The following is a 26,217-nucleotide window of genomic DNA, read 5'->3' as shown; positions in this document are numbered from 1 at the left end:
GTGTCTTAGAATACATCTTTTTAGGGTATATCCTTTTTGAAGTTTTTTGCACTTCTTGGACATGAATATATATATATGTCATACAATTTGGTAATTTTTCAGCCATTTTTTCTTCAAATATTCTTTCTGTCCCTGTTTTCTTCTCCTCTCCTTCTGGGACTCCCATAATGTGTGTGTTGGTGTGATTTATGCTGTCACATAGTCCTTTAGGCTCTGCTCAATTTTTTTTTTCACTCTTTTCTCTATCTGCTCTTCTGATTGCATGATTTCAATTTGTTCTGTCTTCTAGTTTGCTAATTCTTTCTTCTTCCTGCCCATTCTGCTGCTGAGTATCTATCATGCTTTTCAACTCTCTATGATGTTCTTCATTCCTATACATTTTCTTATGTTTCTTTTTAATCTTTCTAGTTCTTCTTTTGTTTACACATTATCTTCCTTATATATTTTAATTCTATATTCAAATTTAGTTTGTTTCTATCCATATTTTCCTTTAGCTTCTTGAATTGATTTAGGAGATTTGACCAAATGTCTCTATTAGTTGTTCCAAAATCTATTTTGTCCTCTTAGGTTTTAATTTGTTCTCTTGACTGAGTCATCTCTTCCTGTTGCTTTGTGTGAGTTTTTATTGCTATCTGAGCATTTGAATGTTTTGATATGCCAGTTCTGGAAGTCAGCTTCTCCCTTTTGCAGAGCATTTTATTGTAGGTTGACTTTAAGAAGGGCTGTTCTTCAACACTTAGTCCAGTTTATACTGACCCTTTGGAGCAGCCCATGTTTAATATTTCAGATTTTCTCAGGTCTTTGTCATCTGCATCTTGCCCTGGATATATAACGTAACTGTTAAGATTACCTTAATGTTTGTCTTAAATTGTTTCCCCTCCAGAAAATAATTTCTTTTCCTTTCTTCCTTCCCCAGGCATCCAAGACTGTTTTCTTTGCTTTTATGTAAATTCTTCTCCTCAGTGGCTATTATTTGCTCAGCTCCTCTCCCACTCTCAAGTCTTCCTTTTCACTCTAGTTTTCAGCTTTGGTTCCATTCTGGATGGTGATTTAGTTTCCTTTTTTCATGCAGATTTTCTGCCCTCAGTAATTTTCATATAATGGAATACTGATCCATGGAGCTAGATGAGATCAGGGTTTAAAACTCTTGATTTTTTTTGTTTGTTGTTTATTGTGTAGGTGCACTAGCAATTAGGGACTGCGCTGAGAGTGTGTATAGAATGCCAAGAGTTCTGTGATTTGGGGGTACCTACTTCATATGCTTGCATATGACAACCCCAAAAGCTCCTCCTTAGGACTATGTTGACTTGCGTCCATGCGCCTAATTGTGTCTGCGCCAGAGGAAGGGGTCCCAGTGGGCATTTCTGCACCACTGTTCTATCTGAGTTTTATACTTTTTTCTTTTTTGATTCAGTCTTTGTGACATTTTCTCCAATCTCTATTGTTGTCCAGAGTTCCAAGAGAGGAGAATCTTTCCTTTTATTTAGCTGTCTCTATGGGGAAATGTTCCTGGGGATGTCTTACATCACCATCTCAATGATGTCACTCCTCTTAGTTTTATTTTAAAAGTAGAAAAAACTGAGGTAGAAAGAGAAAAATTGATTTGCTCCAAATCATCAGCTAACACTTGGCAAAACGAGCTATTGAACTCACATAGTTTGACCCTAAAACTTCATTCTTGATCAGTTTGTTCCATTGGTAATAATTTTTTTTTTTTTTTTTTGCATTAGCAGGCACCAGGAATCTAACCCGGGTCTCTGGTATGGCAGGCAAGAATTCTGCCACTGAGTCACCATTGCACTGCCCTATTGCTAATAATTTTTGCAGTATTCATTTGTGGGTTTCATCTTTGACTGGCTATTTATATTGTTTTTTCCCTTCCAGGGACACTGAAAATCTCCACTCTAATGTACTAGTTAGGTTATTTCATCTTAGTCTATTTTATGCTATCGAAGTCACCTCATTCCACCTTTCTTTCTACTCCCTTGGAATTCACCTAGTTTAATGTAAAGAATATGCAAGCAAAGTATTGAGTAGGCTTGAGGTCAGACCATGTCTAGCACATATAATTTCTTTAATTATACATTTCACTGATCTTACCATCATTCTCTTGATATATGAATCTATTTTGTATCCACTCTTACGTGCATATTATAATAAACCAACTAATTCATATTTGTTTTCTTTTTCTATTTATTCAACGCTTAGCTCTCTGAAAACTTAGATGGTGGTCTAAGAGAAAAAAACATTTCAGTCCCCAATATTATTTTACATATTTTTTCCTAAATATCACAAAAAATAGTTCTCAGAGAATTTATTATTTCCTGGAATCAAGAAACAACTCGTTGCCTTTCCATTCATTTATTAATTTTTATAAAAATTCTTTTACAGCAAAAAAAATTTTAATTGGATTCTAAATGTATTTGGTTCCAGAAACTCTTAAAATACCCTCTTATTCCTACTTGAATATTAACATTCCAAATTTATGTCCAATATCAAGATTTAGTTATTGCTTCTTTTACAGGATTTGACACAAGCATAGTGTTTTATTAGGTTATGTCATGTTATGTTTCTGAGTTATGCTAGGAAACACAATGAACACTGAGCATATAGCATCCTGAAAATGATGGTAGAAAATGAAACTGTTCTAGTTAGAGATATTTTTGTATGCCATTTAGTGATGACTTTGGAAAATTAATCAAAGTACCAAGACTCTCCGCGTAAGCAAAACTGCCCAAGAAATAGAAAATAGAAGCATAAGCAATGTTGATCTTTTCCACAAGTGTTTTCCTTCTCTCATAAGGAGAGAAATGTTGGAAGAGATCTGAATTCAGAATGACTCTACCAGCATGTCTTGAGATTCTCAAAAAATGCCCCAGCTTCAAAACTACACCTATTATATCTGGGGGTTTTGTGAGACAACTGCTGAACTAGAGAATTATTCTAGGTGTCTTTCACCATTTCCCTTGTGTTAGGCAGGGTGTTTCCTTGCCTACAAAAATGTTTTTGCTTGAGGTCAAAACAAACAGTACCTTCAACGTGGGACCTGCAACATCAAAGTGCACAGATGCTCCTAAATCCTGTTCATTCTAGTGTAAGGTTTCAATGCTGAAACTTCTTCTGAAGTAGTCAGAAAGGTGGGGGGGGGGGGGGAGTGTTATTTCATTGGTGGAAAACAAGGAGTAGGAGAAAATTAACCAGATCTAAATGTCCTCAAAGTGGCAAATACTTGAAATTGCTTCTGAAGTGTTGAAAGAGAGAAAATAGGCAATCCATGAGTGACTGTTTCTGATGTGTGTGGGTGGGGAAGGTCAGACCTTAATGGTCTTGTCTTCTGTGAAGCTATAATTAGGGAGGTGGTATAAAAAGGAAAGTTAGCAAATGGACCCAAGAGCCTCAATATTTGAAATTACATTTTATTTTCTTTGCTTACAAGCTATATGAACAGGGCAGATCAATTAATTTCTGAGTATGGTAAGTTGGAGTTGGAGGGAGCAGGAATTTTTTTGTAGAGGAAAGTGTTTTCCCATGCTCCCTAAAGACAGGATCATACAGAGTAAGTTGTAGAAGAGAGAGAAAGAGAGTAAGAGCAGACATAAGCAGCAGGGAGGAGTGGCTGGAGGACTTTTAAGAACTCCATAGACAATATTTGGTTTTAAGTTGTTTGGGTTTGTATCTTATTAAATCAGTAAAATCTGCCACAGGGCATAAAGTATCATGTTGATGGTATGTGTGTATGTGTGTGTGTGTATGTATGTATGTGTGTGTGTGTGTGTGTGTGTGTGTGTGTGTGTGGTGTATATATACTGTATATCTCTGTATGTGGGTTAAGATTAGGGGCTGAGTTCCCTGTTGCATTGATGTGAGGGTGGAGATAAATCAAGAATCACACATGGAGAAGAAAAAGCATGGATTCAGTAGTCAGAAAATTAGAAATGAAGTTGTTTCTAAAGCAGAAGCCCTCAAGTAATTTACAGAATTCTTTGGATAGCCATGAGGCAATCACATATGGAAAGCAGCACAACAGGGTATTAAAATATGCTAGCACTGGGACCAGACTACCTCTTTTTGAATCCTCTTTTGAACACATATAAATTGTGTGATCTTTGGTTAGTGACCAGTCCCTAATGAACCTCAATTTTCTCTTTTATTAAGCGATTTTGACAACGGTACCTACATTCTTGGGTTGTTGTGATGATTGAATGAATTAAATCATATATAGTAAATACATTGTGAAATTTCCAATGAACATTATTATTCAGATTTTGAACAACTCAGATATACTATGTCCTACTTCAAGCACACATATTTTCCTGATAAATACTTTTCATGCATCTGTTTCTTAGGTGCTGCCTTTCTGGTACTTGTCCATGAACCCTGGGTACCCATTGCCTTCCTCTGAGCTTATAAGAGTTGGCAAACCACTGGCTTCCTTCTGTGTCTGTGACTGGTGCTGCCAAGCATATCCTCTGATTGTGCTCCTAAGGCCTTGGCAGCAAATTTAGACCTTTTTCTCTTTAATTAGGCTGAAATTCATGCCTACACATGGCAGCTGCAAAGACGTATTCTCCTTATAATTAGACATTGCAATATGTATTGGTTCCTGCACTTCATTTTAAGTAAATTTTGGTGGTCCTCCTCTGCACCTTGGTTGCTCCAAGAGAGAGGGAGAGAGCATATGGCCCAGTAATTCCTTAAAGCTCATTTTATGGGCCATTCTCAGGCACTTCCTGCTGGCCCTTGGACTAGATCCTTGTTTGTGACTGCATTTTTGCTTATGCTTCTGCCAAATGTCTCCTCCAAAACCAGCAATAAAACCACAGGATCCACTAAGCCGTGGTCATCAGAATAGCTTAATGAGAGCAACCTCGACAATAGGGGTCTTTAATAGCAACCAGCACTGCAGGCTTGTATCTTGAGGACATGGATAGCCTGGGTAGGTCACCTTTGTGGTTTATGGGAATTTATCTGAAAAATAGATGGGACAGAAATAGAAACTGGTGGTTCTCCCTGGCCTGTCCTTACAGAAGAATGAAGCTCAAATTTTTAAAGGTCTAACAGAGTAAAGAAAATATTCATTGGCTGCTCTTACAGCTCCTTAATTCAATGGTCCTAATTCTATAGACCTAGCCTAAAAATAATCTAAATTACGTTATCCTTCAAGCTAGTACAGAGGTATTTGAAATGCAAGTTACATATTTAAAACAGATCTTGTTCAAAGCATGCATGTGAGAGGACACCTAGTTTAAATAAGGCAAATTATATCTTGTTTATGGCCTATATGTGTTATTAAAGTTTTAAAATCAGAATTATTAAATAAAACCTCTGAACTAGTAACATTTTGGAATGACTATGTTTTGATAGCTCGACGGACTTGTGTGACATTTGAGAAGAGTTGATTTCCTTTCATGTCAGCTAATAGAAACCCTGTTGTAATCATAAAAGGCATGGAGAAATTATGTTACAAGCAGATGCTATTTAAGTGGAAGTGAGCACGGAATACATTAAAATATCAGTGGTCTTATCATCAGTGCGTTATAATGACTTCTGATTAACACTGAAAACATGATTGATGTTACTGGGAATGAGGAATACCGACAATGTGACATTGAGAGAACTCAATCCAAAGCTTATTAATTTCATAGAATCATTCAATTTCTCATTACCCCTTTGTGACAGTTTTTGTTTTTGTGACCATTAAAGAGTAATGACAATTTAATGGTACCTTTCAGTGATAATAGTAAAAAAGAAAAAAAAAAACATTTCAAAATTCTCACCCAGTATTACTATTAGAAATAGAAACAAAAAGTTTAATGGATTTGGTTTCTGATTTTAAAAGGTAGTTTCTTATGGTAACTTTTATTAAGGGCTCATATACAAATTGATGCAAACCTAAGTCATCAAGGCCTCCCACAAAATTAAATTAGAGGTGCCAGCTGATGTGGGCTCATTTAATTTTTCCATAGTCAAAGAAGAAAGGTAACATAGTAAATCATTAATCGTCTATAAGAAACATGTAAGGCATGCCACATTCTAAGTTAAAATAAAACTCTTGATTATTGATCAAGAATATGTGGAGGAAGGGCACAGGGTGTAGTTGGAAGCAACTGGTGTCCATTTTGGTGAAATATTTTATTATTTAAGTAGAGTATATATCTAAGAGTTGCAAATTTTATATATCAGTGCATTTGTTTCATTGAACTCTTTTACTCTACATGGATAGAAAAGAAAAAATATTAAAAAACAAAAACAAGAGAACCTACCTAGAGAATATTTTTTAAGTTTGGATTCCTCATATAGAATCATTGACCTTCAAAATTTTATTGGGACTATAATGTACTATTTAACTTGTACTTTTAGATTAGGTTTTCAGAACTTCCTATCAGTCAGAGGAAAGTGTAAGGGTAAGCCATAACCACTTTGAAAGACAACAATCAAGGCAATTACCTCGTATCAAATATTTATTGTATTCCATTCATTATCTTATTTAATCTTCCAAACAACCCCATCAGATAGCTTTGTTTATTGCATATTCTAAGTTTTGAAACTACTTATCCAACTCTTTCCCATCAGTATCATCAAGAAGTTCAAAATTGTCAGAAAAAAAATTCTCATCTTGCACCACCACCACAAATTTGCACCTTGTCTCTGCACTTAGGTCTTTTGTCTCTTAAACTTGTATACTGAGAAAGATTCCTCCCTCCTTACCAAGATCAATCATTCCACATGGGATCCAGTCTCCACTCTTGTAAATTTCACTTTAATCTGAGTTTTGAATTGTTAATCTATTTCTTTACTTTCCCATCAAAATATCACCTTGTCCCTCCTCTAATCCCTTTATGTGTTTCTCTAAATCTTGGTTACCATTTGTACCCAACTCTACAGAGTTTAGTTTATTTGTCTATGGTTTCCAAGTTCTAACCTACTATTTACTCCAATTTACTTTTGCTTCTATCTAACTCCATTGAAACTTTTCTTGTAAAGATCATATGTGACTTGCATATTGCCAAATACAACATTTTTTCTTCCATTATCTTATTTTGCCTCTTAATTGCATTCCACATCCTATTTTGTTTTTCTCTCTTCTCCCTACTGCATCACAATCTACCATCTCAATTTTTCTCTCTTTCTTTTCCTCCTTCCCTCCCTCCCTCTTTTTCTCTTATCTCTGCAGTTCCCTATTCTATCTCTAAATAATGAATATTTTCAGTTTGATCTTGACCACTGTCCACTAAGCCACTGAGGCCAAAAATTTGTCAGTGATTCCATGGAGATTACATGTATTCCTATGGTATTTAGTACTATATAAATGTTGGTAAATTCATGACTCAAAAATCTCAACCTTGCTTCTCTGATTTCAGGATTATATATTTCATGGTTTACATGATATTTTCACTTGTATATCTCATGGATAACACAGACTTAAGTCATCTAAAGTAGACCTCATGATTTCCCATAAATCACACCAATAATTTTATTTCAATAATTCCTCATTAAATCTATTAAAAGTAATGAAACCTAAAAAAAAAATCATATGCACACTACAGTCTTTAAAATGTTTTAATATATAATAGAGATGCAAATAGTTTAATAATCTCTACTTCCACCTCTCTAGAACATCCATTGAAATAACCAATGTGAACATTAAAAAAAAAATCATTCTATAACATTATCAATACCCATTTAAAGAGATTGCCAAATTAGGGTTTTTAATTTTTTCTACCATAATTGGATGTAATATCAATATTAAATGACTTATTTTTTCTTTTGCTTAACTGTCATTAAGACTTTTCTTTCTAATCATTGGTAACATTTCATTCTAGGGATGGTCCAGATTTTATTCAACTTTTGCCATTGATGCATTTTTATGTTGTTTCCAGGTATTCCCTTTGCACTTTTAACAAAATTAAAATGCATTATAATATCTTTTAAGGTCCTGTTTACTGCTTCAGTCTCATTTGCACCTTGCCCAAGTTGCCTGTTCAAGCTACTATGGCTTGCTTTCTATACCTTAAAAATTCTCTGTTTTTCTATATATAGGTTATTACTCCTGCTTTTCTTTCTGCAAGAAATATTTTTCCTGTCCTTTATCACCTTTGCATGGTTGTCTTCCTCTCATCCCTCAGATCTACACCATGTTTTTGTCCTTCAAAAGATTTCTTATTTAGGGTAAAAGGTTAAACTGCTGGAAAAAGAGACCTCAAAATTCAAGCCCTCAAACAAGATAATTTACTTATTTCTGATATAATGATACAAAATCAATGATCAAGATATTTTATGCCATGGATAGGAAAATTCAATGTTATTAAGATGTCAATCCTGTCTAAATTGATCTGTAGATTCAATTCAATACCAGTTAAAATTCCGACTATTTTGAAGACTTGGAGAAGTTAGTTGTCAAATTCATTTGGAAGGTAAAGAAACCTTGAATAGCTAAAGATATTCTAAAAAAGAAGAGTGAAGTGGGAAGATTCACACTTCCTGATTTTAAAGGTTATTACAAAGCCATAGTCATCAAAACAGCATGGTATTGGCACAAAGATAGAAGTATTGATCAACAGAACCAAAACAAAAGAGTAGAGATTAACCATCAAATTTAGAGTCAGTTGATCTTTGACAAGTCTCTCAAATCTACTGAATTGGGACAGAATAGTCTTTTCAATAAATAGGCTTGGGAAAATTGGATATCAATAGTCAAAAGAATGAATGAAGACCCGTATCTTATACTTCATACAAAAATTAACTCAAAATGGATTAAAGACCTAAATATAAGAGCCAGTACTATAAAACTCCTGGAAGAAAATATAGGGAAATAGCTTCAAAACCTAGTAATAGGAGGTAGTTTCCTGAACTTTATACCCAAAGCGTAAGCAGCAAAAGAAAAAATAGATAAATGGGAATCAAAAGCTTTGTGCCTCAGTGATTTCATCAGAGTGGATGATCTAGATCAGCTGTGGCTCTGCTCCAGGCAACAATTCTATGACAAGGCTAATGACGGTTCTTTCATTTCCACCAGTGACTTCCAAGAGCCTTCATCAGAAGTTGTGGGAGTTTCTTCTCAAACATAAGAGATGGTATTTTTACTCATCATTTCTACCTGTCACACCTAGCTGCCAAAGAGTCTGGGAAATGTATCCTCTAGTTGAACAGCCATGTTTAATCTACACTTTTATTACTAAGGAAGAAGGAAAAATGGATTGTGGTGAACAGCTAGCAGTCTCCACCCTAGAACATTTAATACAGTTTTTAAATAATATGCTTGTTTTTTAACTAGTCCTTAGGTTTTCCTACTGGATAGTTTTACTTTCCAATATATCTTCTTCCCTTAATACTGCCCCCCCCCCCCATTTTATAGTAGTTGTTCTCTACATATTTGCTGAATGAATGAGGGAATGAGTTTTACTTTGAAGAAACTGCGGCTCAGAGAAATTAAACAATAGCTCCATTTGGGGAGGCTGGATGACCATATTCCAGGAATTTTGGAAAGACCCATTTGATCTCAAATGGATGGCTTAACAAGATAGCTAGTAAGCTGTCTTCCAACTCTGAATTTCTATGAGTCCATATAAGATCATGAAGCTGTTTTATGAAGGAGAAGATCAAGAGAAATTAGAAAACATCCCTTCTGTTTCATTGACTTGGTCACTTAAAACTGTTCCTCTCACACTGTTCCATCCAAAATTCTCAGATTCCATCCACACATCAAAATGGCAAGCAGTAATCTGAAAGGTAAAAGAGTGCAGCAAACTGGCTACATACCATTTTTAACAACACCTTCCCTGGGCTGGTGAAGTAAGTGTGTTGGGATTAAAAGATTTCCTGCTGGGCTACAGGCTGCCTAGGAAAAGAAAAGTAAACAGACAGTGAGTGATATTAACAACTGTCTCTATCACATACTCTAATTGTATTAAAAAGAAGGAGAAAAAAAAACACAAGATTTTGAGAGGCAGAAATCAGTAAGATTGAATTGAACCAATAATTGATTGAATTATTACCCCTCATAATAAAAGTATGTTTAAGTTTCTTCTTTTCAAAAATTCTTCTGCAAAAAATCTAATTTTAAACACACTTTTCTTTTCTTTTCAAGATATTGAAGACTTTGAAACCAAAACAAGAAGCACAGTGTCTGTCCGCGAAGGTCAAGGTGTGGTGCTTCTCTGTGGCCCACCACCACATTTTGGAGGTATGTTGGGGTAATTTAGGTTACACCATTAATGTGGTCCTCTGGGACAAAAGTGACATGTCAGGTCTTGACAACAATTGCAGTTATCCGTTAAGTCAAATGGACTGTGAAAGCTATTCAAGCTTTCTAAAACTGTATCTAAGCAGTCCGCATTCAAATCTTTCCTTTTAAAGATATTTGTTCAAGTAGCCACTCAATAGATTTTTCCTTAAGGAGAGGGAGCATGCGCAACACAGCACTGGAGCCTTGTTGTAAAACTAAACACAGCTTGGACACTGTGCTGTGACTTAGAAGCTACATGACAACGTCAATTTATTTAACCTCTTTGAGGCTCAGTTACATCATCTGTAAAATAGAGAAACTGACTAATACCTGTGTTATATTGTTGTTATGTTAAATGAGCTAACAGGTATAAATGAATTAGTTTAATGCTTAGTATTTCATTCAAATTAGAAAGCTAAGATTCTTATAATTCATTTTTATTCTTGGGTTCTAAGGAGAGACTAATTTCACTTCTGCTTTTGGCAACATCAGATTTAACTATTGAAAGAGAAGGAGAGTTAGCCCATTAATGGGAAACAAATTTCAGATGGTGCCAAAATCAGAATATCTGCTAGCAATGGTGTAAATTAAACAATACATGTCAACCTTCTACTTTAAAAGAATCTGAATTGGCCTACAAAGCCGCATGTTATCACAACCCTAAATGATCTATGGATTCTCTCCCCATTAAAGTTGCACTTTTTGAAATCCCAAATGATTTGGTAAAACTGGGTCTTGTTTCTCAACTAACAGTGAGCGTTTAAATTCATCATTGGAGAAGGAAGTGAGGAAACATCCATGTAATCATTTCATTTGGTACAATCCAATATCAAATTATATTATAAAAAGATCAATAATAATAACAAGTACATATAGAGAGAACATATACATGCACTAACTTTAAAAAATTGTCTCAACAGCACCATGAGGGAGATACCGTTATAATTATTATTTTACAGGTGAGTAAACTAAGGTAGAGAGAGGATACGTAGTGGTCAAAGGTCTTGCAAATGGCAGGCAATGAACCTAAGATTCAAATCCGGACTTGGAGTTTTTAATGACCACTTTCTCTCCTACAGTTGAATTTCACTCTGTAATGGAGATTTTTTAAAGCAGTTAGGATAGATGTTTACAAATAAAATGCAAGTATTTTCCTAATGTTAAACCAAATCTTATTTATGAGACTTTAAAAACTTGAAAATATTTCCCATCATTATTCTCGTTTTTATGCAATCTCATAAAATGCTGGGGCCCAAAGAAAAGGGAACTAATTAGAAATTAGCAAAATTGTATACAATAGTATTAAAGTGTAGTCTGTTATTACCTTCGCTTGTAATTTTAGGGGAGAGTTACAATGCTTTTAATGCTACTTGAGATAAAACAGTATCATTCTGAAGTACACAAATTGCTCAGAATCTTTAATAGTGATTATTTTTTAACTGTAGAAAAGTTTATTTCCTAGTACCATAATCTAACATGACAAGATATGCAAAATCCTAACTATCTTTGCTCTCAGTCTATGTCATTTTACGCTCTGGCACTGGTCAAAGATTCTTGACAGAATTGAAGATTCTTTTCATCTTTGTTTACTCCAATCAGGGATAACAAAAATAGAAAATATTTTAAACGGGATGAGTCACATATGCAAAACAATTGGCTAGGCAGAAGCTTCTCTTGTCACCTTGTTAAAATGTATGTTGACTTTTTAAGGCATGAAGGCCCTCATTGTAATAGTGCTTCTGAGATTAATGCCAGGCAATTAAGTCACAAGTAATTTTTAAATGCCTTAGATTAAGACCTTTATTACTGAATAACTAATCCCTGTTGCATGGGAGGTATGAAAAACTTCTTTGTTACCCAAGTTCATTATTTCATAAATAGAATTTTAACAGGGTTCCAATAAGTAGCATTTTAACAAGGCTGTCAGTATCGACTCCATGCAGGCACTATAAGGATTTTCATTTTAATATCTCTAGAATATGACATGGCTTCTTCATTTCTTAAAAAATAGAAATGAGGGCGGGCCGCGGTGGCTCAGCGGGCAAAGTGCTTGCCTGCTATGCCGGAGGACCTCGGTTCGATTCCCGGCCCCAGCCCATGTAACAAAAACGGAGAAACAGAATACAATAAAAAAAACAAGAAAATGTTTCCCTTTCTTCCTTCCTTCCTTCCTTCCTTCTATCCTTCCTTCCTTCTCTCAGTCTTTCCTTTAAAAAAAAAAAAAAAAAAAAATAGAAATGATAGAATAATGTTCTTTCATTCCTTATACCTCTTCTAGACCAGATCTGAGGGGTATATTGGCACACATTCATTGACCCAATTATACAAATAATGGCCAGTTAGTCAGAGGAAGAATGTATTGATAATAATAATTGTTGAAAGGTTACCAGGGCAGGCACTATGATAAAGACTTCCCATTTATGTTTGCATTCCCACAGTTCTAAAAATTAAGAAAAATAATTTCAAAATGAGGAAATTGATACTTAGATAAACTAAAGTGATTTTCAACAAATAGATAAAGGGGAGATTTGAACCAAGCTTTTTATGACTTTTAAAACTCCTAAGGATAGAGAACACTATAGTTAATGTTTAAATTTCAGTATTTTTTTTTTCAAATCAGTCTCTACAGTCTTACAATTCTAGGTTTTCTAAAAACCCTCAGATATACCTTTAATTGGCTCATTTAAAATAATTCCTTAATTTTTCCTTTTTCTGTCTTTCCTTCTTGTGAAGGTGAATTGTGTAAAGAAAGACTTTTAGAAAGAAGAGGAATATATTGGTTGAACGACTTTCAAATTAGATTAATGAACAGCTGGTTTAGTGTGGGTCAACTCTAGAGAAATAGGCAGACTTTTTTTTCCTGTATATTATGCTTGGGTTAGGTCTCCTAAACTATACATACATGTATTAGTTTACCATTGCTATGTAACATATTATTGCATATTTACCTGCTTAAAATGATACCTATTTATCATATTTATCAGCTCACAGTTGTGTATGTCAGAAGTCCATGGATGGTGTGGCTGGGTACTCTAATCAGATTCTCACAAGCATAAAATCAAGATTCAAATTCCTTTCTTTAAGAAAAAAAGTGATATGTGCCATATAAAATAACCCAATCACGGCATGATAGCTTATCTTATTCAGAGGTCCCACCCACACTCAGATGGAGGAGGTGATACAATACCATGAGTCATTGAAGCACACATTAGAGTTCTATATACCACAATATGCTTTTCATCTTTTTTCCTTCCTCTATTTCCCACCTCTTCTCTCTAAAGAGTCTGTTTTTTCCTGCACTCATGGAAGTAGCAGGGAGATGCCCTATAAATGTATTACTAGGGCAGAAGGGGGTTAAACAGGGCAGGATAGAGCAACCGTTGGCATGGCCAAATTATTTTAAATCTGTTATGTGTAACATAAACACTCACTGTAGATAATAATACAGCCAGCTATAAAGAGAAGTGCTACAGATGCCATAGTGATAGAAAGCCATAAAGGCTGACATTTTTATATCACCTTTTGGGCAGTTTGACCAACTTTTGGTCAAACTCTCTCTTTACTCATTCAGCAGCAATCGGTCTCATGAGTATTTTAGAAACAAGAGAAAAACTTGATATTAGAACATTTTGATTTCCCTTTATTTTCTCTCTCATGCATTTGCAGACAAACTTGCAAAACTCCTCTGGACCAAGTAGACCTAGCAAATATATTCCTGTGAGTTTTATAACGAAAACTTATAGGAGAGTAAGAAAACTTAATAATGAGACCAACTACTTTAAATTTGCCTAGCAAAGAATGGTTCCAGGACCAAAAAAAAAAGAAAACTTTTTTAAGTGTCTAAATTGCTAAATTGATTTTCCATGTAAATGAATGGTCACAATCCATGAAATAGAGTCATCAGGATAAACTAAACTGAACAGGAGCTATTATATATTTGCCTTTTCTTCTGAATAGAAAAATGAGACCTGGATCCATAGTAATTGATGTTGTCAATGTCTCCTTTCCTTTTTTAAACATAAGTGCAAAAAATCATCTTGCTCCTCCTCTAGGAGGAAAGGTTTTATAGTGAAAGGTTATTTGAAGGCAAAAGGCATCCATTGTTAAAAAGGAAAGGAGACAAGGCAATAATTGTGTTGTGCCAGAACATAAATCTGACACCTTCTGCTTTATCTCTTAGATTTGGAAGCAAAGCAGGAATTATTCTCTATAGTCTGGGGACAGGCGTTATATCCATCTCTTTAATCTGTTTTCTAACCAGAAATAATTGCGACTGGATCTCTGCTTCTATACTCTACCTTTAGAACCAGAATCAGCCCTTTACCCTATCTTCCTCCATAGTAGGGTTTAGTGAATGAAAGTTTTGTGGGGAGCTCCCAGAAAGGGGTAAAATGCACACCTTTTTGTAAAACACCGTTGAAATCCCCCATTAGACAACCCCTTTCTTTCTCCTAGACCCTCTCACTGGTAGTCTGTGGCTTCCTTCATCTCCCAAACAACCTATAACAATATCATCTATTGTATAAGGTAATCCTCCTCAACTTGCATACGCATCTCAAAATTATACAATTCTTGTTAGCCTCTCTGTGGTCAATGAAATCGAAATTTGTAGTCAGCGAAATAAAAACCATCTGTTTCTTCCACTATGTGTCTGAATGCTTCTGAGGTCACAGACGCAATTTCATGGGAAAGAAAGAGGCAATATAGTATTTGTTTTACTCATCTGGTAGAGAGGGGGGAAAGACTTAGTCTTGAGGTGAATTTTAAACCTTATGTGGAGGTCTTTATGCCAATAGTTCTCGCTCATCTGAAGGGCAGATTTTGTTAAGAGCCATTCACTTGTAACAAGGAGTCTGCACAAGTCATTTTCGATGGAATGGATAGCAGAATTCCCTCCAAATTTTAGAAATAAACATAAAACCCTTAAAGCCAAAGCTACAGAGTGAATATGAAAATAGGCACTCAATAGATCTTCATGGGTACAGTGAGCTAGTTAAGTCTCACATGAAATTTTTATTTAAAAATGATAGAATGAAGAAATGATACATGTTGTCTAAATAATTGAAATCACCTTCACTGCAAAGTGGTAGGTTCACCATACCCAAGGTAAAGCACACAGCTGTTCACTTTATTGTCTGGATATAAAACTCAATTCTGGGCTCATAAAAATTGTGCTTTTAAGACGTGTTTTAGAGAAAATGTCCCATTCTCTCCTTAGATCCAACTTTCAGGTTGGCTAAAACAATTGAATTTATGCCAGCAGTTAGAAGCATCTGTGTCTGTAGCAGCAAGATAGCACTGCGGCCTAAGCCCAGTACTTGTATTTGCGTAAATAAAGATGTTGATGATTCACCTTACGTTGAAAAATCATTCCAAGCAAAGGCTCAAAATTATGTTATAGAATCAAGAGGAAAATTGTATGGAGAAAAAGAGCTAAATTCTCATATCCCCTTCCTCCCATTTAGCCTGTTTCCCATTTCTGGAGGAAAAGACTCCAGAAATTGTATTGTCTTAGTTGCTAATTCAAATTGGTAGGGGAAATATTACTCTGGGGCTTCTTGCATATGTAAAGAGCAGATACTCAGTGATTGCCTATGGATGCAATAATAATAACGGTAACAAACATCATTATTGAAAGTGTTGCATATTCGTGCAACAAGTATTTATCACTGTTCACGGTTCTGAGTGCTAGGGACAGAGTAGAGAACAAAGAGGCAAACTCCTTAGCTTCAGGAATCTTTCATAAACCAAAAATATGAAAGTATAATAAATATAAAGTATGGCAGTAGTAATAAAAGGTAGAGAGAAAAATAAAGGGGGAGAGAGAGTGGTGGGTGTCGCTGTTGTATATTTTGCTATCCAAGAAGGCTTCATTGACATTTGAGAAGAGAAGTGAATGAAGTGAGAGGGTGATACATAAAGCCTGGTCTAGGCCGAAGGGACAGAGTATACAAAGGACCTAAGTGGGAAAATGTTGGCATATTGAAGCAACAGCAGTGAGGCCAGTGTATTTAAAGCAAAATGAACAAAAAGGAGAGTAGGTGAGGATACCTGGTCTTACTTTCAAGACATTATAGGGCCTTTGTATTATTATGCATAAGATTAAAATACATTTGAAGGTATTGGGCAAAGGATTGACATTCTTTCTCTGACTTTCATTTTTCTAAGGTTACTTTGGAGAATAGATCACAGAGGGGCAAGAATAGAAGCAGTTAAGAGGCAATCATAATAATTCAGATGGGAGATAATGGTGGCATGGGCCAGGATCACAGCAATGGGCAGGCTGATAAGTAGCACTCTTCAGTATATATTTAGAAGGTAGAGCTGAAATAATTTTGGGGAGACTTCAGTATGAATTATAAGAGAAACAGAAGAGTAAAACAGAATGCCAAATTTTGGGGGAGAAACAACTGGGAGAATGGAGTGCTCTGTATTGGAATTAGGGCAATGAAGGAGGAGCAGCTTTTGTTTTAGTACTGGTTTAGTGTCAGATACCTTTTAGGTATAAAAGTGGAAATGTTCAGGAGCCAGCTAGATATACACGTCTAGGGAGGAACTTGAGGTTTATAGAGCAAATTTTGGAGGTCACCATAGATAGGTAGTATTTAACACCATGTATTAAGAGATAGTAAGTACTTATGCGCAGGGCACTCAGCATAGCATTTGGCATATCTCAATTCATTTAACACCTGCAAGGGAAATATCTCCATTTAATGAGCTGAGTAACATGTTAAAGAGGTAAGCATTAACCTGGCCAAGATCCTGTCTGGAAGTGGAGGGATCCTGCCTAAACACCACTGCATTGATTACACTGCCTAATTTTGTCTGGTATAATCTGGCCTACAAAAGGCTCTTCATAATTGTTAAGTAAAGTATATTAGGAGATGGTAGGAATTCTTATAAATCTTGGAGAATTTGTAAACAACACACAGAGTGGTGGACAGATTTACCTAATTATCAGTGTAAGGTATTACAAGTGGGAAAATTATGGATCTTCCAGTTTATCTAGCCTACCCAATTTCCCAGAGTTCATTTCTCTAGGACCCATGCCCCACCTCCCCTCTCTCCACTTTCAGGTGCTCTATCACTCTTAGTAAGACTATTTTCATTTTATTCTAGCTCAGCAAGCAGACCTCTCAAGTTACAGCACCATACTGTTGGTATAGCCCAGGGTGTCTCAACCTCAGCATTGCTGACAATTTAAGGTGGTATAATTCCTTGTCACTGGAGCTGTTCTGTGCATTGTCACATGTTTGGCAGCATCTCTGGCTTCTATTAAGCAGATGCCAGTAGTGCCCAATTTCCAGTTTTGAGGATCCAAAATGTCTCCAGATATTGCCAGATGTCTTCTGGAGTCAAAAAATACCTCTGGTATTGTCATCTCTTCCATTCACTGTATTAAGTTCACCCATGAAGCAAGGGAATTGGGAAGCAAAAAGGAAGTTGCGCCCTTGAATATTTACGTCCCGAGTTGCCCAAACTTTCTTAGAATTTGAGGTTTCCCAAAAGTTCAACTCAGAACCTGGCATGTTTCATTTCTTCTCCAGTTAGGGTTTTCTAATACATAGTCATTTCTAGAGTTATAATAGGGACTTGGAAGTCTTTTCTCCCTGGTAGTTAATAGGCCATGAAGATAGCCATCTCCATGATTCCAAACAAAAGATGTGTAAATTAGAAGGGATCTAATAAAATCTAGGTGGCCGAGCAGTAATTGTGGAACAAATGGGAACTAAGTTAGGAGAAGATTGTAAAGGTGTTGGGGCAATTTTCTGTGTTGCATCATAAACTTACTTGGCACTAGTATCATTGACTTCAACCCAGAAATGGAATTCTTGTACTTGAGTTAGATCTTTGCCACTGACCTTGCATAACCATGATTTACCACCCAAATGCCAGTCCCACTGAACCCTGGAGCACTTCATGAGGTTTACAGTAATGTACATTCATTCTGGAATATTCCAAAAGGGGGATTTATCCTCTAAATCTGATTAGTTCAAATTCTTCATCCTACTCATTAATTTTCTACCTCATAAAAACAAGCTGCAAAGCCATTAGAAGTTCTCGATGTCAGTTTATCACTATTGGTCTCTTTTACTTCCCCTCTAATAAAAATTATATCCCCTATAATGGGTATAATTGCATATATCTTTTGTGTTTTTATTTTACATATCGCAGTATAAGATATAGGGCTGTAAAAGATGTCAAAACATAATCATGCTCTGGGGAAAATAGGATTTGTTGTATGCTTGAGAGAGCAGCAGATAGAGTCTTCAATTCTTACTGCAGAGCTGCCATTTCTAATAATAATAAGATTGTAGAGGATAGTGTCAATGTGAAACTACAGCAAATGCTTCAGGAAGGGCCAATTATCATTCAGCCCTAATGTTACTGCTGAATCATCATAGGCAAGATGCATCACAACCATTAATAACAGATAAATGCCATAGATGGTGAAGAAAATATTTAAAAATTCAATGGTTTCAACATAAGTGGCTCATGAATTATACATTTAATTAAGAAAAGCCAAATGGGAGGATTTTTAAACCTCCAATTTGCAAGGTATTTTTTTTCCTTTCCCCATTAAAAAATATACAAATTAAGCACTGCAGTGACTGATGATGATACAAAGTAGAAAAAAATAACCCACTGCTGGCTGGCTGTTTGGCTGAATGGAAAGTGCCAACTGGGGGGGGAAAAGGGAACTGGAAGAATGAGAGATACAGTGCCACAAACAGTAGCAGGGCAGGAATGGCTGCAGTTTAACATCTTCACCAATTCATAGAGGAACACAAAAGGGTATCTGAATTCACCACTCTGCTGCTACCTCTCTTCACTGCAAATTGAAGAGGTCGGACTGGATATCTCATATCCCTTCATTCCCAACATTCTGTGAATTCATGACCAAGGAAATCCTCTTCCCCGGGCTCCAACAAAAGGACTCAAAGGCGGTGTAGAAGGCAGCTGCCATTCATTCAAAACCTGGGGCTCCTTTCCTAGTGTGGCTTTCCAAAGTGTGGTGCCCTGGGACACTGCAGCCCCTGCCCCACCCCCAGTATCAGCATCACCTGGGAACCTGTTAACAACTCAGGTTCTGCAGTTCCTGTCCTGACCTACAGAATCAGAAACGCTGAGCATAAGGCCAGAAATTTATATTGTAACAGCCTTCCAGACTATTCTGATGAGCACTGAAATTTGAGAACATCAACTTTAGAGAGGCCACTTTCAAAGGGAAGAATTACTTCTTTAAGACATTACCTGTGTGTCCTATTCCCAACTAATATTAGCTGTAAACACTTGGTAGCAATTTAATATGACAGATGATATTAATTTTTTGTCTTACAAGATTCTGAGGAAATTGGACACGGGACAGGCATCACTGATGGGAAAGGGAATAAATGGTAGGAACAAATGTCCTAGAATGTGGGTGGGTTTCAGATAAGCTGTGAGCTTGGTAGTTTGGAAGGAATTCTGAGGATAAGGGAGAACCAAGGAGAGGAGATTGACATAGAAAAAAATCAGTTGGTTTAGATGAGTACAGTGTAGTGTCAGGAAAGGAACATAGGATTTGGCTGCTGAAAACTCTAGGTTCAAGTACTATCACTTCCATATATTAGCCATATGATTTTGGTAAATCTCCTTTGTACTCCTAGGTCTAATATCCTCTTCTTTAAATGCACATATTAGCAATAGCCAATTAGCCTGACAAAATAATCATTGGAATGATGTCAAGAATGTGAAATAATAGTGTTTTTTTAGTTAATTTTTATTCTTTACCTAAACTTCCCTATTTCTGGGGCAGATTATTCTAGCAACTTCTTAATGTTCCACTATTGGAGAAGGATGCATTGCATATTATGGGCAGATCTGAAAGTTTTAGCAGGTATGATCAAAATGAATTCATCAAGAGATGGAAATTACAATCTCAGTTCTCAAGATTACAAGGTGAAGAATCCAAAGATTTCTTGGGCAGCAGCAACCACCTGTAATTTCTTCTAAATGAAGAGGATTGCAGTGGGTTCCAGAAAACTAGAGCTTATTCTTCCCCAGTGGTCATTGACTAAGGATCCCTAAACTGAGACATAGCCCTGGAATATGCTCAAGATTGTCTTCATTTCACAAATGTTTCAAGAGATGAGGAGACAGAGACAATGGGGGCATCTGAGCTACATTTTTCTGTTCTTTGTAGCAAAGAAGAATTTACTATCTAGACAGCTCTCCGGATTCAAACAAAAACCCTTTGGGCATCTCTTTAGTGGAAACAGAGCATCAGGCTTAGAAGTCAGGCAGTAAAGGACACCACTAAAGAAGCGTAGATGCAGGAGACCACATGAAATGATGAAAGACTCCAGTAGGGATATGCAGAAGAAAGTGAAGTCTCAATACCTGAGAACAGGACCGGAATGTCAAAGCATAGTTAAAAAATAAGAAGTGAATTTCATCTGTGCATGCTTGATCTAAAAGCATAGATTCTTAGAGACCTCAAAGGAATTTTGAGGGGCTAGTGGCCTCTTCATAGAAAGAAAAGTTTACCTTCTTATCCATTGCAAAAATAAATCTTTTTTGCAACATCCCAAGAGATGGTCATCCATTTTCTGCTTGATTATTGCTAATGACAGAGAACTCACTATCTCATAAATCATTCTCTGCTGTAGCTTTCAAGTTTAGACTATTCTTAATTATATTAAGAACCAAGCAGCATTCCTTAACCTCCAAAAGCCACAGTCTTACTTTTACCTATATAGACAGACAGGGTTTCATTTAACCCTTTAAGTACATAGCAGCCCTTTAATGTATGGAGACAACTCTAAAATCTTCAATCTCTCTCCCAGAGTCAAAATCTAATTTTTAAATTTTCCTTTGTGACATAGCTTCTGGCCTTTACTGTGTTTGGTTGTCTATCTGATCATAATATTCTAATTGTGGATCTACTGCATGAGTTATTTGGAAGGTGTTCAAAATACAGATTCTATGGTGCCTCACTCTGATATAATAAAACCAAATTGCTAGGAGATATTAACGAGCTGTATTTTAACAAGTTTCCATAGTGATTCTAAATGTGCTTCCAGGTTTGGGAATCAATGCTTTGAATAAAACATAATACTCCTGTCTCAACAGTTCAGAGTAAGAATAAAAAATATTACCTGTCTTATATTTTTCAAATTGTAGTTCATTCTAGTGTTTAGTCTATCTTACAATATTTTCTACCTGTTGTTTCTTTTTCCATTTACATTATACATAGCAATATGAAATCCCAATATGTCTGAAACACATGATATAGATGGTAAAAGTCTTTTTGTATTTCCCCTGCTCCTTACCTTGAAATAGCCACTGTTTACATCTCCAGGGTTGTAACTAATACCTGTTAGTATGAAAGTATACCATACAAATACCCCCCCACATACACAAAATTTTTAATTGGATATTAATAAACATACTGATTTATAACATGCTTTTGCATATAACAATACATCATGGACTTATTTCTACCCAACACTACTCTTATAGGTTGAAGGCCACTTTTTCCATTTTCACATTTCATGTGTAAGTGGCATTTTTTGTTGTTGTTCATTCTGTCTTTCTCTCATACTTTCTTCATTCACAAGACCGATAAAAAAGTCCTAAGTATATATAGTTGAATTTATTTTGAAGATACCACATCCTTTCCTTCCCTCTAGACATCATTAATAAATTGGTTGTCAGAGTTTAATTTAGCTCCTCCCCATATTAATTCCTTTTACTTATAGATTTCACTCTTCTTTCCTACCTTCTTTCCTTTCTTTTGCTTATTTGTTTGAAAATCTGGTTCCCTAAGTGTATTGTTAATGCTATAACTATATATATATATATATATATATATATATATATATATATATATATATGTATTTTTTTTTCTGAGTGAAAGGGATGGTAAAAGATGGCACATAGCATTTCCCCAAGAGTTTTACTCTTCAAGTTCAAAGTAGTTGACAATCTTTACTGCTCCCCAACCCTTCGAGAATTTAGATGCAACAAGATTAGTTAAGAATGTTTTAAAGTGGCCTGCTTCCACTGGTGTCTATCCATGCAAAGCAAAACAAAACAAAACGAAACAGGCCTGCTTCTAGGTAAGGAAGTTTGTTTGGGCACGTCAAGAAAATTAGCCTCTTTTGTCTCTAACATGTCTCACTTCTGCACCAGTGCTTTTTTGTTGGTGTTGCTGTTTTTAGCATTGCTTTTTTTTTTTTTTTTAGCATGGGCAATGTATTAGTTAGAGTTCTCTAGAAAAACAGAATCAACAGAGAATACTTGCAAATATAAAATTTATAAAAGTGTCTCACGTGACCACAGGAATACAGAGTCCAAAATCTGCAGAGCAGGCTGTGAAGCCGATGATTCCTATGGAGGGTCTGGAAGAACTCCACAGCAGAGTCTCGCCAGCCAAAGCAAGAAGAGAGCCTGTCACTTCTGAATCCTCCTTAAAAGGCTTCCAGTGATTAGATTAAGCATCACTCATTGCAGAAGACACTCCACTTGGCTGATCACAAATGGAATCAGCTGTGGATGCAGCTAACATGATCATGATCTAATTCTATGAAATGTCCTCATCGCAATAGACAGGCCAGCACTTGCCCAACCAGACAAACAGGTACCACCACTTGGCCAAGTTGACACATGAAGCTGACCATGACAAGCAGGCACTGAGAATCAAATTCGTGTCTCTGGTGTGTATGGCAGCTGAGAACTCTGCCACTGAGCCACAGTGGCCCACCCTTAAAGTAGGACAGAGCAGTGACCAAATTCACTCACATTGCTGACTTGGAATGTTTTTTTCGTTGTTGTTTTTTGGGAATTGAACCTGGGTCTCTGGCATGGCAGGCGAGAACTCTACCACTGAGCCATTGTCACACCACCCTTAGCACTACTTGTTAATGTAAATACAGATGACCACTATGACCCACGGCCTCGGCCCAGGTGAGAGGCCCCTATAGCTCCATTAACTACTCTGTCCGGATTCTGGTTTCCAGGTGTGTGATTGATCATATGGTAAATATCTTTTTGACACAGCAATAGTATATTCCCTCTCCCCATTCCCAATACTTATATATCCTATCTATTTTTTGTTTCCTTTTGAACAAGGTATGTCCCTACATTTCCATGTTCTAGGCATAATTTCCATTTTACTTGGTTTCCATAATGCATATGGTTTCTTAGCTTTCAGCTATGACCACACTAATAAACTTTTAATCTGGAGACATATTTTCCTTTTTCTCAAAAACTTCTGCATAAAATAAAAATGATTGACAGTCCATGTTTTTTTTTTTAATGGTGTGGAACAACTTGAACTGTCATGCATTGCTGGGGCAGGTATGAAATGGTACAATCACTTTGAAAAATTATTTTCCAGTTTCTTATAAAGCTAAACATATATCTGTCTACATTATGAATCACTTCTAGGAACTTACCCAAGACAAATAAAAATATTCACAGTCTTACATAAGAATATTCATTTCAGCCTAATACATAACTACCCAAAGTTGAAAAACAACCCAAGTGCTCATCAATAGAAAAATGGCTAAACAAATTGTGGTGTATTCATGAAACAAGAATACTACTCAGCAGTAGCAAGGAAAGAAATTCTTACAGTTACAACGGGGCAGGTGACTATTAAAAATGTCATGTTGCTTGAAAAAACTCATACACAAAACATTACATTCTGTTTGGTACAATGTTAATGAACTTCAATACTGGCAAAACTAATCCATAGTTTTAGAAATCAGCTAATGGCAGTGATGGGAGTTGACCAAAAAGGAGCATGAAAAACTTTCTGAAGATATGGAAATGTTCCATATTTAATTTGGGGGTGTTTGGTACATAGGGTATATAATTACAACTACTTGAAATGAGACTTAAGAAGTATATTTTAGAGTATATTAATTAGATCTTAATTATATATTTACATATCATATTAATATTCACATTTACATTTATTACTATGGATGCATTGGCTAAGGTTCAGCAAAATGGCTCTGTTTCATCTTCAAAATTTTACTCATGCTATTTACTTTCTGAGCAATGTTCTTCTACATATCTTTTACTCACATAGCTCCTATTCATTCTGTCCAAAATGGTGGACATTAGTTCTACTGAGAATTCTTTTATGACCACAAATGGTGCTAGGCCCTTTCTTTGGGTTCCTATGACACTTCTGTCAAAGCACATATCATTTGCATTGAGATTACCTATACTAATGGCAAATGATGTGAGTTTTGTAGGGCATGGGCTTTTCCTTTGTCAGATTCCAAATCCTAAACTGTCACAGGTTAGGTATTCAGAAACTGTGTAATGATTGAATGAATGAATTCTAAGATCTGTGGTAGAGCCCTTAAACTTAAATGTATACATTAAATTTTAAATTAATTTTTTAAAAGTATCCTTATACATGTTTTACATTGCCATCCTTCTGACTACATAGCAAGAAACACTGTGCCAAAGTGAATATTCCCAGAGAATTTCAGTGTGCATTTTGAGCCTGTACTATTTTATATATCTTGCAACTTTTTCTTAGCAAATTCATCCACTTATTCCCTTGACATCCTCTCATCACTCCCAGTCTCCCCTTTAATACAAATAACCAAAAAATGTATAGGGTTACCATATAATGTCTCTTCTAAACTGGATATAGTTAGTATAATTAATGTATTAATAATTGTATCAGAATAACATGCATAAACTGGGCAAAGAGGTAGATAGATTTATTCTAATGATGGAGAAGTAGGGTGCAGAACTTAAAGATAAGAATGAATGGACAATAATATTTTTCTGTTTTCCAGATTTATCATATGCATGGACCTTCAATGACAACCCCTTATATGTCCAAGAGGACAATAGGCGATTTGTATCTCAAGAGACTGGAAACTTGTATATTGCCAAAGTGGAACCATCAGATGTAGGCAATTATACTTGCTTCATAACAAACAAGGAAGCCCAGAGAAGTGTTCAAGGACCACCCACTCCATTAGTGCAGCGCACTGATGGTAAGATGATGGCTTATCTTGGGAATGTATTTTGTTCATAACTCTTGCAGCCTGGTGAGAGCTACAGAACTTTCTGCTTCCCTTTTCATTAGTTGGTGCTACATCATCTATGAGTTTAGGTTCACTTCTCAAGTTACAATGACAATCAGGTATCCAAAATACAATTGAAAATTCTATTAACTCATCCGCATGTTACAGTATACATCGTCCTGGGTATACCGTGCCATTTCCCCTCTGTCATTGAAACAGATCATCTTATATTTGCTTAAGGACTATTTTTTAAAATATAGCAGTTTGTTTGAGGGACTTGATATGTATGTGTGTTGTACATATGTGTATTGTCAAGTTTATATAATTGAATTAGTATATTTTTACTGAACATATGATTCACCTTTTCTTTATTGCCCTTTTCTTTTCCGTATTTCCCTTTTTGTTCATGCTTCATTTACTTGGCTGAGAAAATGGAGGGAAAAGTTCATATCCAAAGAAAGCAAAGCAAGCTAACATTTGTTATGAACATTCCAAGGAAGAATGAAACATATGATTTTCATAATAACTATATTCCTCTAAGTAACATAATTTGGATCCATTTCTGACCAGTTTTGTATCTTCATTGAGTCATAGCTGGTACAAGATTTAGAGTGCAGGAAAACCTAAGCAAGTCTTTGAAGTAGAACAACTCTCTGGTTGGTTCTTAAATTAAATGTTCACAGTAGGAAATTCTGTGGCTAACAGAATTCTGTGGCTAACAGAATTATGGAACCAGCTCCATATAGGGATTTCTCCTTACAGAACTTTTATAATCACCAACCACTCAGACATATTTGCACTGTATTAATTCAGAATTCTGGAACCTCTGGCTTTATGTATCACCCCAGTTTCTCCTCTTCACTGGATACAGTGTTGATGACTCAAAGAGCTCATATGCTAATTATATGCATAGAGATGCAATCATATTTTCTCCATTTGTTTTCCTGT

General features: G+C 35.8%; 1 protein-coding gene across 3 annotated transcripts in view; it reads left to right on the top strand.

Annotated features, from left to right (window-relative positions):
• CNTN6 (contactin 6) overlaps nt 1-26,217 on the top strand; it is a 386,131-nt gene that overhangs the window by 232,354 nt on the left and 127,560 nt on the right. For all 3 annotated transcript variants that reach the window (XM_077128663.1, XM_077128662.1, XM_077128664.1), the window contains 2 exons: nt 10,088-10,183; nt 25,036-25,239. In XM_077128663.1, coding sequence (XP_076984778.1) covers nt 10,088-10,183; nt 25,036-25,239 — 300 coding nt within the window. The remainder of the gene's footprint in view (nt 1-10,087; nt 10,184-25,035; nt 25,240-26,217) is intronic.

The sequence above is a fragment of the Tamandua tetradactyla genome, chromosome 15, assembly GCF_023851605.1.
Source record: "Tamandua tetradactyla isolate mTamTet1 chromosome 15, mTamTet1.pri, whole genome shotgun sequence".
In the NCBI taxonomy this organism is placed as follows: Eukaryota; Metazoa; Chordata; class Mammalia; order Pilosa; family Myrmecophagidae; genus Tamandua; species Tamandua tetradactyla.
This window is presented reverse-complemented; position numbering and strand designations above follow the sequence as displayed.